The sequence below is a fragment of the Melospiza georgiana genome, chromosome 8, assembly GCF_028018845.1.
Source record: "Melospiza georgiana isolate bMelGeo1 chromosome 8, bMelGeo1.pri, whole genome shotgun sequence".
NCBI classification, from domain to species: domain Eukaryota; kingdom Metazoa; phylum Chordata; class Aves; order Passeriformes; family Passerellidae; genus Melospiza; species Melospiza georgiana.
The window spans coordinates 1,566,707-1,581,777 of NC_080437.1; the positions used below are offsets into that span (position 1 = coordinate 1,566,707).

Sequence of the window (15,071 nt, forward strand, 5' to 3'; positions counted from 1 at the left end):
TGCTCCAGCTCTTGTGTGAGCTCTGCCTGCCCGCCGGGCTCTGCTCCGGCTCCCGTGTGAGCTCTGCCTGCCCGCCGGGCTCTGCTCCGGCTCCTGTGTGAGCTCTGCCTGCCCGCCGTGCCCCGCAGCCTCCCCGCCGGCTGGGGACGGTGCCGATGGATGCCATCCTGAACTGCAAGCCGGAGGACCTGGAGGATTACTACAACTTGCTGGGATGCGATGAGCTATCGACGGTAAGAGCCTCTGCCTCCTCGCCGGCTTGCTCGCGGTTTGAACGTGCTCCTGTGTCCGCAGGGAATCTGCGAGCAGGAGTATTTGAAACGCCTTGTGCGCCTTCTTTCTTGCCGCTGGTAGGATCTCCCTTGGAAAGCTCAGTTTTATCTCCTGTGTTTTCTCCAGCATTAAGAGCCTGGAGTGAGGCTTAGGTTGAAAATGCCGTGTAGAACAGGACTGGGTTATGGAGAGAGCCAACTGCATGTCTTTGAATAGTTTGGAATAGGTATTATTGGTTTTGAAAACTGAAAAGGAGCTATTTATGTACAAGTAATACAGTGAAAGTTCATAGCTTTCTGGTAATAATAATAATGCTGAGTTTCTTGGGCTTTATACATAGTATAATATTTTTTTAAATATATTCACTTGCTCAGATGAAAACAAAACCAATATCTTTATAGTTTACCATATTGATATTTTAAACGCTGTTTTAAATTAAATTCAAATACTAGTTTTACTAATTTGTTTCGATAGCAGAAACATGCTTTATAGTGAGATTTAGCTAAGCTATTTTTGAGTGATATGCATCATGTCAAAGGTGTCCATACAACTTTTTGTTGGCTAGTCTAGTATGCTGATTTTCGATTACTCTGCTGTAATGAGGGATGTATTCAGTGGAGATAAAAGCTGTCTGTCTTTTGCTCAGTAAATTTAATCGGATGCTCTCACCTGAAGTGTAAGGATCGGGAGTAAACATCCTCGGTGTGTCCCGGAGGGAAACGTGAAGCTTTTCCCGAGGACACTCGCAGAAGGGATCCCAGCAGAGGGCAGTGCTCAGGGCTCCACGCAGCCTTGTTTCACAGATGCTCTTTCTCACTTTCTACCTCACACTAATTCCTTAAGGGCTTAGCGATTAATGAACAGTTCAAGTACATGTGATAATGATTTTTCACATTGCTTGAAAATGAAATGTAAAAGCTGGAATAAACGTAATGGGTCCTGAAAAACAAGCTCTCGAGTACTGTTTGTTGGGAGAAGCAGCAGATGTTGCTGCCCTGCTTTTGACACGGGAGGAAGCACTCGGAGATGCCAGGCTGGCTGAGCTCCAGGTGCACCTCAGGACCTGCACAGCCCTTCTGGGGTCTCACAGGAATTTGGAACACTACAGGGATTTTGCAGCCTCACTGCTTTGTACAGCGTCGAGCATTGGGCACAGCATGCACAGCACATTCCCAGCTGCAGCACTTTCATCTGAACTGCTCAACATCCTGCTCTTGGTTGGACCTGGTTAAATTTAAGCAGAAATACTCCCAGTTTCTACAGGCTTGTTGCTGTATTGAAGTAAACACAAACCAAGTTCATTCGTGGCTTCTGGTAGCATTGAGCTGACAGACACCTGCTTCATGTTCAGATGTGACAGGAAGAGGGGAGATTTAATCTCCATTCCTCTTCAGGAACAATGCTGGTTTTGTATAGTGGGTATTGGATGTCTTTCTTGGTGAAACACCTCACTATATATTTTATATTAATTTTGTGTATGTTCTATAAACTTCCTATAAAGTTTTCTTTCTGCTGATTTTTTTTTAAGCTGAAAACTTCTATGTTGCCCTTCTGCTAAATTTTAACCCTCTGTACACATTTTAACTTTAAAGTTCCCCTTTCAGTAACTAAGTGTTTGAGATGATAGCTGGCTATACAGTAACCAGTCTCACCAAGTTCTCTGTGCACTGTGTGTGTTTTAAAGTGTCTGACTGACTGCAGACACACCACATTACATCTGTCCCTCTGGAAGGAGCTTCTGAGCAGAGTGAAAAGTGTAGAATTCTTAAGATACTACTGCAGATCACATTTTTTTCCCAGAATATGCCAACAAGATTTGTCCAGCTAGTTGGGTGAACTGTAGTTTTGTTCTAAATAAAAAATGCTATGAGACTTAATTTTGAAGTAAATAATTTAAATTGTATGTGGCTTTTATCATTGGACAAATGATGAATTTGTATAGAGAGCCTTTGTAGTATGGGAAGGAATGGTCATTTTTGATTCCTTAGGGTGAATTGTGAAAGCTTAAGCTGAACTGGAGTGATATAAAGAAGTTTTGGCTTCTGAATTATAAGAACCAGCAAGATACTTCGAAAAGCACTAAATATTTGAAAATCTAAGCTGATGCCCACTCCAGTGGCTTCGTGGCTCCACGTGTGTTAGTTTTTCCAGTGGTTGCAATACTTTATGGTATAACAAACTGTGGGAATTTGCAATTAACTGATAAACTAATACTTGCCAATATTCTCACATTGATTATAGATGTATTCTACTCCAAGCCAACCTTTTTGCAAGGAAAATTAACTTGAAGAAAGAATATGCACTACTGGTTATGGAGTGAGTTATCTTGTGGCGTCCACGATGGAAACCCCACGGGGTGCTGGCTGAATTTCCTATGGAGAGGGTGTGGAGGAAGCCACCCAAACACACAAATTGATCTTCAGCAATGCAGAGAGCCTTAGCTTCCTGCTCTGAGACTCTGCTGAAGGTTGGAGTTGATTAAGCAAAGTAAAGAGCAACTGAAGGGGATGCATTTGGCCTCTGTGGTCAAATGTCCTTGCACATTTTTCTTGAGCCATGCTGGCTGACTGAGCCTCACAAAAACAAGGCTAAGGATGGAAATTAGATTAAATAAGCAGTGTCACTGGCAGATGGTTGTTGTTAAAGTACTTTGCTTGCACTAAAGCTTGTAAAATTGAATGGGACAAAATCTTTCAGCATTCCTTGTTGTTTCTCCCAGCCTCTTTCAAAAAGAAAATTTGCTAATTTTTTCTGTGTTTACTCGCTTTGTCTCAATGTTTTGTTTAGGTTGAACAGATTCTTGCTGAATATAAGATTAAGGCCCTTGAATGCCATCCTGACAAGCATCCTGGAAACCCCAAAGCAGGTATGTATTCTTTCCTGTGTAAAAACAATCTATTTTTTTTTCTTCTATTAGCATGGCAAGATAAAAAATTCAGCCTTAAAACTTTATTTCCCCTCAGTACATTTTAATCATGGTGTGCATTGAGCACGTTCTATTTAAATAGCAAACTTGTGATATTCTTTCTAAGACTTGCACTCTCCTTTGTGATAGTGAAGGAAGACACTTGTTGGATTTTTTTGTTTCTAAGACCTTGAATCTTTTTTCTTTCTACAGTAGATCATTTTTTGATACAGAATTGATTTCTGGAGTGTGTCCCTTTCTAGACCTACACAGTTGGTGCACTTCCATGCTCAGTGGCCCTCAAGTTCCACACTTGCATCAGTCAGTTAATTTACTGTCAGGAATGAGGCTGTGAGGAGCACATAAATGTGCTTTATTTTCTTTTAATGTAATTGAATGGCTGGAAGGGAAGAGAAGGCAGCCCCAGCAGGCGCCTCTGTTTGCAGAGCAGCAGCTGATGTTTGTGCTGATGAGAGGGGGCAGCTCCTCAGAGCTGGCAGGGCTGAGCAGCACCTGAGTCATCTGGAGCCAATCTTTGCCCATTCAAAGCCACAGAGAGCCCTGGGCAGAGCTCAGCAAGGCCGAGGTACAAAAAAAGAGCAGCCAAGTGCCAAATATCAGAGCAGCTTTGCTTGGCACAAAGAAATGTTATACTCTACCTCAACATACAATATTTACTTTAAGTACCCTTTTACAGTATTAGTGAGAGTTTACTTTGTGTTTTATTTCATCAGCTTAAGGCTTAATAAAGAGTAAAAAAGTAGACCTTTTATTTGTTGAAAACTAGTAACATTAGAATAAGAAAACCTAGTAATATTAGAATATGAAAACCTAGTACAATTGTTCCCTCAGCCTGTTGTCTCTTGTTTGATTTATTGTTATCATTTTTGATTAGTGTTTGGGTGTAGTGTATTTCAAAAGAACTCTCTCTGATTTGTAAACTGGAATAAATGAATAATAGCAATAATATTAGATCACTGTTACATAGGTGAGTCATAGATAAAGTCTAAATCTTTATGACCCTTCCACAAATAGTAACATGCAGCTGCATCCTTAGTAACCATTCCGTGAAAAATTACCCTGTAGGGAGAAATGAGAGTTCTTACTCATCCAGTCTGGATAACATTTTAGCATACGTGGAAAATACACCTAACAAAATGCACAAGTTAATTAATCTGAACTATATTTAGATTATTATTCTTGTCTGTTCCTGTTCATTTTTTTTCTTGCCGCTCATGATTCTTGTTGCTGTGCTCTCTCTGACCCCTGTGCTGCTGCAGATCTCGGTGTGCTCCTTCTAAGCAGTGCTGCTCGAATTTCCCTTTTTAAGGTGGTCTGCAGGGGCTGTGCACTCTCTAAGTTTCTCTCACCTTGTGTTCAGGAGCTTTTGAAGCTCATAGACAAAGGAACATTTTAGTCCTGATTTGCAGGGGTATCAGTCCACCAAAGGGGTGATGATCCTGAAGCCAGCCAGAGCTGTGCAAGCGGGACCCAGAGCCACATCCCTTGGCCGCTTGCTTGTCCTTTGCTCTGAGCCACTGCTGGCAGGCCCCTTTTGGGTCTGAATTCATGTATTTGCCAAAAGCCTTGTTCTCAGTGCGGTTTCTGTGTGTGGCAGTGGAGGATTTCCAGCGGCTGCAGCAGGCCAAGGACACGCTGACGGACGCGGAGCGCCGGGCCCGCTACGACCACTGGCGGCGGAGCCGAGTCCCCGTCCCGTTCCGGCACTGGGAGGCGCTGAGCAGCTCCGTCAGGACGGTCCGTGCTGGGCTGGGGGGAGTCCCGGCTCTGCCTTCCTTCTGCTGCGGCTGGCCGTGGGCATGGGGCGCGCACCTTCCTGCTCCGGGCGTGTGGCCTGGTGCAGGGCAAAGCTGGGAGGGAACCCCCGAAGGGCTCCTCTAGGAAAGCAGATCCAATCGGCCCCTGCTCCCAGCCAGGCCCAGAGAAACTGCCTCCTTGGAGAAAAGTGGGGAAAACCTGTTTATTATACAACAATATTAACCAATAAAACCCCTTGTTGCTCCAAAAGAGATGACGAACAGAGAAAGTCCCTCCCCGGGTTGCAGCTCAGCTCAGGCTCTGATCAGTCCCTCACGGGCCAGGCCCAGCCCTGTGGCCGCAGCTGCAGCTGCCAGTGCAACCCTGGGTGTTCAGTCCAGAGCCAAAACAGGGCCAAAGAAAAGGGAAAAAGAAAAAAAAACACAATCCAGGGAACTTCTCTGCCTCAGCAAGCTAAACTAACTAAAAGCAAAGGAGAGCTCTGTCCCGCTGTCTGTCCATCCACAGACAGCACACTGCAGGAGCAGGAATGTGGAGGAGTGAGTGCAGTGTCTGAAAACAAACTGCAGCTTCTTCTCTCCCCCTTCACTCTCTGCAACAAGGCTTAAAGTGCAATTATTATTCAGCATAAACAGAACAGACAATTGGGGATAAAAGCATCATATAGTCAGCCTAGGGCAGGATGTTAAGGAAATTCAGGGAAAATTGGAGCACTTGAGGAGCCCATTCACAGAAGGGCATTAGGCCAGTAGCTTTAGTGTGAATTGATCAAGTTGCTGCTTTTATAGGAAATTTAAGTAACTTAAGGGCTGTTTTCAAATGCTTCAGCTCACTTTGCTTTTGTAGGAAACTTTTATTTCTTTTTGAAGTTAAGGTAAAGTTGGGATCTTTTTATAATATATTCTCCTCTTGGTATATTGCTTATCAGATAGGTTTTCATGTTGTCTGATTAAATAAAGATGTCATCGAAAAAATCCAGGGGGTGGTTCCTTGGAACCCTGGGCTTCCCTCATAGCTTTGGAGGGGCCCTGAAGGGCTGGTGGGGTCATCTGGGACAGAGGCAGGAGCTTTTTGGGTGATTTCCTTCCTGATTTTGCTATTGAGAAGATTTGGAAGCGTGCCCTAGTAGAGCTCAATTCCATAATATTGGTTTGGGCTACATGGTCATATTTCAAGGCAGGTGAATAAAACTTTCCTATGTCAATTCTGCTTAGGAGAAAAGTTTGACACTTCAGGTACAGCATTATGCCTGAGCTTGAATGTTTGGTGGAAATATCCAATTAAGCTTAGTTCAGTTCCAGACAGATGTTATTCCACAGACTTTAATATTAAATATTTTCAAATTGCCTTGCCTTCAAAAGGTACTCTGAAGTTAAAGACAGCTTTGAAAATGAACATTTCTGAAGTCACTCAAGCCCTCTTAAAGAAAGTCTGAATTCATGACAGAAGGAACTGGACAAAAGGCCCTTAAAATTGTGATGTACCTTTTGTTCTTCACCCCCACCTGCCATAAAGTGTCCTCTCCAGTGCTGTTTGTGACATGTAACCATACTTTCCCCCATCCCATTGACCTGCAGGCTTCTCAGTGTGCTTTGTTTAACCATTTATTGCAGCAATATAAAAAAGAAAAAGTCATTTAAACCCTTAAAGTCATTTAAAAAATTAGTTCTTTGTTCTGTTTGCATTCTTTTAGTCAATGCACTGGGCTGCCCAAAGCAAGAAGGACCAAATGCTGGAAGCTCCTGGCTTTGGTAACACCAACAGCAGAACCAACGAGATGTGGGCCCAGCAGAGGGAAAGCAGTGGAGAGGGATTGTTGGAAGGGAGCAGGGAACAAGAAGATGTTGCAATCCCTGATGTGCAAGCACAGTCTTCAAAGAATCCAGACTCCCCAAGTAAGTGAAAACAGCACGTACAGAAAATTGCAGTATCCAGGGGCTGGCCTGAAATGGGGGATTTCAGTCATGGGAAAGTCTTCTCCAGAACAGTGTGTTGAACTTTTAGCTTTTTAAATGTGGTTTGGGGTTGGGATTTTGGTTTGGGTTTTATGCTTTTGATTACTTATTTAATTTTGAAGTTTTCAGATGTTCCTTCCTCCCTATCCCAAGTTTCCTTGTTTGTTTGCTGGTAAAAGCTGCAACTGGAGAAGGAGAAAAAAAATGCTTCGGCCAAAATGGAAAGTTTAGTTTTTCTGATATATAAAAATGTAAAAAGAGAAGGCAGTTATTTTCAGTGACTTTTTAAAATAAATATTAGAACTGTTAAGTAAAATATTTGTTTGGTGATTTTTTATCCATTATTCAGTGCTTTTGCACAGTTTTCATCTGATGAGTTAATCAGGTCTATAATTTGAGACTTGAAGTCTTCTTTTATATTCAAACAGTTTTGTTTTTTCTAAGTAGTGTGTGCACCAGAATAAATGTGTGTTTCAAAAGTGTCCCCTGGCAGTCAGCATTTCCTGGCTGTGCTTTAGGTCATTGTTAAACAAAATCCTGCCATTCCCCCCCAGTTTGATCAAACAAAAAATTAGGGTCAACTGTGAGGGTAGCAAAACCTAATGTAATCCCAAACATTTGTGGAATGCACGAAATTGATGAGAAGATTCTACAAGGAAGTGTACACAAGGCCTAACTGAAAACTTGATTTTGAAAAATTATGCTCTATAACTTCATACTATTTGCCTTTTTTTTTTTTTTTTTTTAGTAATTAATCATCACTGTATCCTTTGTAGAACAGTAAAATTTGGAAGTAAAGAAAGCATTATCTTGTTCCTTGTAATGGTGAATTTTCTTTTTGGGCATCTTCTTTCTCAAGTTTGGTTTTTTTAAAGTTTTAATTTAATTTCCAGATATTTGAATGGAAAAAACCATCAAACTCATCAAGTGCCTACTTCATTTATCCAGTGGCATATATTCACATGAATAAATGTTAATGGTATAATATGTTTGACAGGGTATGTGTGCACTTCAGTGTTTATACCCCATGTTAGGGGGTTGATAATGTTTTTGTTTTGGTCCAGCAAAAATTGATGTATTGGGTTCCCCTTTGAATCCATGGCATTGTCTGTTCCTGTCACTTGTGGCATTTTTGGGGTCCCCAGACAGAGGAGGAAGGAAATGATGAGTCTGACTCCATGTTCTTAGAAGACTAATTTATTATGATATGATATGATATGATATGATATGATATGATACTAAAGAATAGAGAAAGGATACTTACAGAGGCTTAACAAGATAATAATAAAAAAATCCTAACTCTCACCAGAGTCCCAACTCAGCTGGCTGTGATTGGTCAATGAGTCAAAACAATTCACATGAAACCAATTAATGACCAGTTGGTAAACAATGTCCAGACCACATTCCAAAGCAGCAAAAGAGGGAGAAGCAATCAGATAATTCTTGTTTTCATTTTTCTCTGGGGCTTCTCAGCTTCCCAGGAGAAGAAATCCTGGTGAAGGGATTTTTCCAGAAAATATGACAGTGACAGTCACTGGGCTGGATGAATTCTGGACTGCCACCTACGTGGCTATTTCAGCTCAAACAACAGATTTGAGCACTAATTCTACTCACAGGATTCAGTTTGCTGTAAAAGGAAGGTCACACTTTGGTCTGAGAAGGCCCCAGATCACACTTGCAGATTTATCCCATCACCACCTCCATCTCCTTCCCTAGATCAGGCCACTGCAATTTGCCAGTGTTGCCTTGTGAGTCCCTGCAGGGCTGCCAGGGTCCTTGCTGTTCTCCTCTGGGACCCTCCCAGCTGAGCTCTGCTGAGGGTTGGTGTTTGGTTCTTGTTCCAGCCTGCCAAGGACTCAGTGCTCTGTTTGTCCCTGCTAGGCAAGAGCCCTGGAAGTGACCACTTTCCTGTTTACTTCTTTCTGGGAAGGCCATCGAGTACTGTTTCAGAAAATTAAATTTTATGCATGTTTACAATAATTTAATTGACTTTCTGTTTTCTCCCCTCAGGATTTTCAGAGGGGAATTACTGGCACTTGCGTTTCCGTTGGTCAGGCGATGCTCCGTCAGACCTTCTGAGGAAATTCAGGAACTATGAGATCTGAAATGAGAAACACTCAGGAGCATGAGATCATCTCTTCACCATTCCCTTTGTATTTTTAACAGCAGTTATAAGTTATTTGTATTTTGTATTCTTTATTGAAATGTGTTGTTGTAGTCAATGTCCAAATACTGATTTATCACACATGCTGTGAGCATTACAGATGGAAACTTTTCTGTTCAATAACCTTTTCAGTATTAATATAAATTGATGTTGTGAAGTAATCTAACATCTTGTATATCGTTTCTCATATTCTCAAATATTGTGTAATGATTAATATTTTGTTCAATAGTGTGATGTTATAAAAACATACTCTCAGTAGAGCTCTGGGCTCCAGGGTATCCTGATCAGAGAGGATCTTCCAAAAGCTTTATGTCAATGAACTGTAAAGAGAGCTCTGCTTAACTCTGTGCTCTGCTTCACTTCTCCATTGCCTTGTACTCACTGCAGTGATTTATAATGTACTCACTACCAACTTAACTTGTAGGAGAGTTGTGATCTTATGTTATAGATGAAATAAGAAGGTTCTTGTTATCCAAGGTCTCTGTGACAGATCAAGCACTCCTGAAAATCACTTGTTTTCTACCTTAACGAGGACACTTTTTGCATCAGCAATATGTTTGTTTTGGAAGGCAGTTGCAGAACTTTACTTCTCCAGATAGCAGTTTTTGTCTCAAGATGTATTGGTGGAAGACTGATCCCCTGTGTATGTGTGCCAACATTGTCCCGTGGCTTCAGAGCAATTCCCCTCCCTGCTCAGCTCTGCTAGACTTGGTTTTACCAGGGTCTTGTACAGTGAGGAGTGAAACATCAGACTAGTCAGCACTAATGTGTACAAAATCTCACATGAAAGTTTTTGATACTTTGGGCAACTTTTCAAATTCTGCACTGTTGTTTATTTATTTTGTGTTTGTTTTCTTCTTTGCAAGCTTGGCTAATATGTCAGGTATTGACATTGTGGTTTTGTGCAGGCAGATAATTCCATCAGCAGCAAATAAAACTTCATGTATACAGAAAAGGGGTTTCTTTCATCTTTTTAATTAAATACTCCTTCCACCACAGAGATTCCTTTGGAATTTCTTGTTATTTGTCATCTTAAGAGTCCGGCTGAGAATCGCCGGCAGTGCAATGGAAAGCGTAGCCTGGTGAGTGCAGTGTTGTGCCCACATGGGAACAATCTGCTGTCTGTCTGTCTGTCTGTCTGTCCCTGGGGGTGCGTGTGTGTCTGGCCTCTGTGCTGCCTGGGTTATGTGCCCCTCCTGCCTGGGGCCTGTTTGCCTCCTGCTGTTACTGGAACCCAGGAATGGGGATCTCAGTGACCTGGTGGGCAGCTGTGCCCTGCAGCCACGCTGGCCTGGAGTGCATGGCACTGCTGCCCAGAGCCACTTCTGCAGCACACCATCTTTCATTTTACACGCTTTTCCCTGGCATATTTTGCAGCTGCAAACACCGTGAGATTAATAATGCTCTGTAATGTTTGTTAAACGCCTCTGGTTTGGTTTTTTCTGGTGCATTTGCTGCTTTACTTCATACATATTTGCTCAAGAAGGACTTTAATCCATTTTATAGAATGTCTGTCAAACAATTGTAACAGAAGAAACTTTTACCGTATGTGAAGGATACTAAGTAATAGGGAACAATTCTCCCTCCAACAAAAAGATGGAAGTGCAGCCAGCTGGAGCACTTGGAATCAGATGGCAGCCCAGATTCTCCTCTGCCCATTTTACTTGCTGAAGGTAGAAGGGGGTAGTTGGGTGGATGATTTAGCACCTAATGAGCTGGTTTCCTTTGAGAAGTGAACACACAATAGACCTTTGAACAGCAAACTAATAGTTTGTGTCATTAAAACTGATGTCATTATTAGCCAATTATTGCGTGGTTGGTTTTGGCGAAGAACCTTTGGATGTTTGTTCTGGATGAATAAATGCAGGCATTTGGAAGGCTCTTAGCCCAGTAAAAGCTCATGGCAAAAGTTGTGTTTTGCAACAACCTGCTCTGTAATTTGTACTTGTCCTCATGAGGAGGGCAGGTTCTAACTGGTGCTCCAGTACACAGTGCCACCGACACAGACTACTTTTTTCCATTTCTGTACATGTTAAACTTGAAATGGTCCATTTTTCTGTATTTCCTGAGTTGAATGAATCTATTCCTAGCACAGCAAAGTCAAATTGATTGGAAAACAAGAGGAGCCTGTGCTCCCTGCTCTGCTTTTGATTGCCCAGAACCAGGTGGGACCTGGCCTGTTGGCCAGTAACAAGAGTTACTGGAATGAGTGGGCAGCCCAGTTCTCCCTCATGTTAGAAAGCAGAGAAAGCACCTGACAGCTTAGTCAGTGTTAGATCATCCAGGGCCCACACCCCAAGCAGAAACTGCCTATCTGCTTCTTTGAAGATACAGCACTTTCAGAAGCTTTTTGCTACTGGTGTGAGAAGATCCAGTGAATGTCCCCGTGGCATTCCAGCAGCAGCTCTGGGCTGCTCTGGCCAGCACCAAATGTGGTTCACACGCTGGAGCTTTAACTGGGGCAGGGCTGTGGTGCATCCCAGGCTCTGTGCAGGTGTGACTGAGGCAGCAGAGTCAGAGGCTCGTGGTTTTCAGGGGCCCACTGAGATCTTTAACTCTCTTTGCAAAGTGGAGACAGCGGCAGAGGGGGTGGGGAACAGCAAGCCCAGACACCATTTATTAGATTAGGGCCCAGGAGTCTCAAGCTGGAGCAGGGCAGCCCTCTGGGGACGTGGGAAGCTCCTCTTTCTTCCTGACCTCCCTTCGGGAGCAGCTCAGGTGAGCAGTAAAAGGGTCCTGATGGTTTTGGGTACGTGAGGGCTCTGATTGACTGTGCTGTGTCACAGCTCTGAAGGATTTGGTATGAAAATAAACAGAGTTGTGAGGTGAGCCCAGATCCTCTGGAGTCCAGACAAAAGTGTTGGTGAAACCCAGCCCTTACTGGACTTGTGAAGGCTGAGGAGTTTTCATCTGGAAGTTACGAGACAGCAGATGGGGTGCAGGTGTATGATGATAAAATACAGAGTACAGGGAACGTTGTTCAGTGCTGTGTCCCCAGGCCTTTGAACTATTTTTAAACAGAAATTAAGCAACTACTTAGCCAGTTATTTACAGTGAAACTGAATAGCATTGTGGGATTCTGGATTTATATAAAATTATTATATCTTTATTTGCCGATATTATACTTGTGCAAGTGCAGGATATGTAAGATTGTCAAGAACTAAAACATCCTCAACCTTTTTGTTTAGCCAGTATTTGAGAAGTTGCTTTGCCAACATTTGCCAAGTGACAGTGTAAGAGTTATTTGGACAATAAACATAGACAGTACATGACTTAAAATCTCAGGCTGAGTAATGCTGAATGATAGGTAAGGTCGTTTGTTTTTCTCTTTAAATGAGATTTTTAACAAAGGCAGTTTATATGTTCTATAGTAGAAGATGATTATTAAAAGAGATACTGTGTATCTTTAATTTCCTGAGCATCAACATTGCTATCTTACCTTCCCAGCAGGCTCATCTCTCATTTCAGGATATGAAAGTGTAAGCAGCGAGGCTGTTGCAAAGCTGATGAAATTACACAGCAGAAGATAAAGCCGCTCCTCAGGTGGTCGGGCTGTGTCACTGTCAGACGGCAGGTGATGGTTATTGATGATTATTAGCTCCTCCGTGCTGGGGTTTGTTCAGCCCGGTGCACACGCTCCCCCTGCTGCCGGCAGGGCTGGCAGCCCTTCCCTTCCCTTCCCTTCCCTTCCCTTCCCTTCCCTTCCCTTCCCTTCCCTTCCCTTCCCTTCCCTTCCCTTCCCTTCCCTTCCCTTCCCTTCCCTTCCCTTCCCTTCCCTTCCCTTCCCTTCCCTTCCCTTCCCTCCTTGGTGCTGGGGCCACACGCAGGGACAGTGACACACCTGGGGGGCGAGAGCTCAGTTTAAACCAATCCCGGACGGTCGGGGAATGCTGCCTTGGTCTGTTTTTCCTGGTTATTAATGGCATAATAACTTCTGTGCGTGTATGTGCGTCCTGCATGTGCAGAGGAACATAAAAGGCAGGAAAAGGGGATTGAGGGCCCCCTCACTGGAGGTCCAGGAAGAATCAGAGCAGCTTCCTTCAGGAAAGGCAAGGTTTGACAGAGCAGCTCCATTCCTTCTAGAGAAGCCTTCTGCTGACAAGATTTAATTTATTTTGTGTCAGCCGTAGGACGTGGGGGCAGAGCAGTAGACCTTGGGTGAACCAGGACGCTGTTTGTGTGTTAGGCATTGGATGAACCCTGAGCTTTGCAGCTGGACGCTGTCTGTCCTCCTGCAGGGCCTGGAAGCTGGGCTGTTGAGAAGGCACCAACCCCAGGTGCTGTTCTCTCCCCTCCATCCAGGGCTCCCATCGCTGCCTGCAGGTGCAATGCCAGCACCTTGCCCCGGGCCCTGCTGCAGCTTTGGCACTGCTGTTCCTGCTGGCAGGGCCGGGAGGAGCGGGTGGGCACGGCCTGAAGAGCTGCAGTGGCATAAAGATCACAGGGCAGCAAGGATGATGGGACACTGGAGCATCTCTCATGAGGAAAGGCTGAGGGAGCTGGGCCTGCTCAGTTTCACGACGAGATGACTGAGAGGGGAGCTCCTTACTGTGTATGAATATCCACAGGGGGTGTCAGGAATGTGGAGCCGGGTGGTGCCCAGCAATGGGACGAGAGGCAGTGACCAGGGAGTGCCATCTGAACGCGCTTCCCTCCTCCGCAGTGCCCGAGCGGCGGCCCGGCCTGCCCGGGGAGGCTGTGCGGGCTCTCAGGGCGATGTGCCGGGGCTGGCTGATGCGGCCCTGCCGGTGCCCCGGGAGCACCCGCAGCAGGGGGTGATGGCTGTGCGGGACCTGCCCCGCTCCGTGCTCTTATCCCGGCCCATTCCTCAGGGCGCTGCCGCTGCCGGAGAGGAGCCGAGAGCAGGAAAAGTGCGGCCGGAACGAAAAAAGCGAAGCCCCTCCGGGCCGCAGCGAGCAGGGTTCGAACCTGCGCGGGGAGACCCCATTGGATTTCAAGTCCAACGCCTTAACCACTCGGCCATCGCTGCTGATGCTGCTGAGGCTCTCGGGCTGCAGCCTTATAGGGCGTTCCGCCCGCCGCAGGCCCCGCCCACAATCTGCGCAGCCAATGGCCGCCGCCGGCCTCGCCGCCGGCCCCGCCCCTGCAGCAATGGCGGCCGCGGCTCGGCCGGAGCGGCTCAGGGGGAACGAATCCCAGAGAACACCGGAGAGTCCCGGCCTGAGGGAGCCGGGCCGGCCCCCGCAGCGATGGCGGCCGCGGCTCGGCAGGAGCGGCTCAGGGGGCGCAAATCCCAGAGAACACCGGAGAGTCCCGGCCTGAGGGAGCCGGGCCGGCCCCCGCAGCGATGGCGGCCGCGGCTGGTCAGGAGCAGCACAGGAGGAGCAAACCCCAGAGAACACCGGAGAGTCCCGGCCTGAGCGACCCGGGCCGTGCCCGCCCCTGCGAATGGAACCCGGGCCTGGCAGGGAGGAGGCACAGACAGCAGCCATTAGGCGCTGCATTACCTTTCTTTCAGTTATTGCAAAATCTCTATTACAAATTCTCGAAAGGTCTCTGTCATACGACCTTTATATGTAATTTAATTCTCTGTAGATAATTTTTTTTTATGCTAGCAGCAGTTTGTTATGCCAGCAGTAGTACAATGAAAATTAAATTTCATTTGTCTTTCTACCTGTGTTGCAATGGGTAAAAATAATAAATTTTCCTGATTTTTAATCTATACTTTGAACAATGTGGAAAATGCATATTGTATGATTGGCGCTTCGCAAATATTAAAATGAATATTATACGTGTTGTGTTAGAAAGTTATGCGGTATTGATTCTCTTAAGTAGTGTGGTAAATATAGTTTTAGGTTATAACAAAATGTTAAAATAGAAACTAAGCTATGTGGGATACTTTTTTTTCTAAAGAAAGGACTCGCACTGAGATAGCAGCCACAGCACACCCAAATCTTTCAGAGAAAGAGAATTTATTGCTCCATTATCAGGAGAAACGAACTTCTCCCCACCTCACTCAGGCAGAACGATGCTG

General features: G+C 44.9%; 1 protein-coding gene and 1 non-coding gene across 2 annotated transcripts; one reads left to right on the forward strand and one right to left on the reverse strand.

Annotated features, from left to right (window-relative positions):
• Window positions 1–133: 133 nt before the first annotated feature.
• On the forward strand, window positions 134–10,031 carry DNAJC12 (DnaJ heat shock protein family (Hsp40) member C12). Its single transcript, XM_058029234.1, has 5 exons — window positions 134–233; window positions 3,061–3,139; window positions 4,797–4,936; window positions 6,651–6,852; window positions 8,923–10,031. Exons 1-5 carry the CDS (start codon window positions 156–158, stop codon window positions 9,015–9,017), a joined length of 594 nt encoding a protein of 197 aa, XP_057885217.1. The 5' UTR covers window positions 134–155; the 3' UTR covers window positions 9,018–10,031.
• A 3,953-nt stretch (window positions 10,032–13,984) lies between these two features.
• On the reverse strand, window positions 13,985–14,066 carry TRNAS-UGA (transfer RNA serine (anticodon UGA)). Its single transcript has one exon. It is a non-coding gene; the product is annotated as a tRNA-Ser (tRNA).
• Between the last annotated feature and the right edge of the window lie 1,005 nt (window positions 14,067–15,071).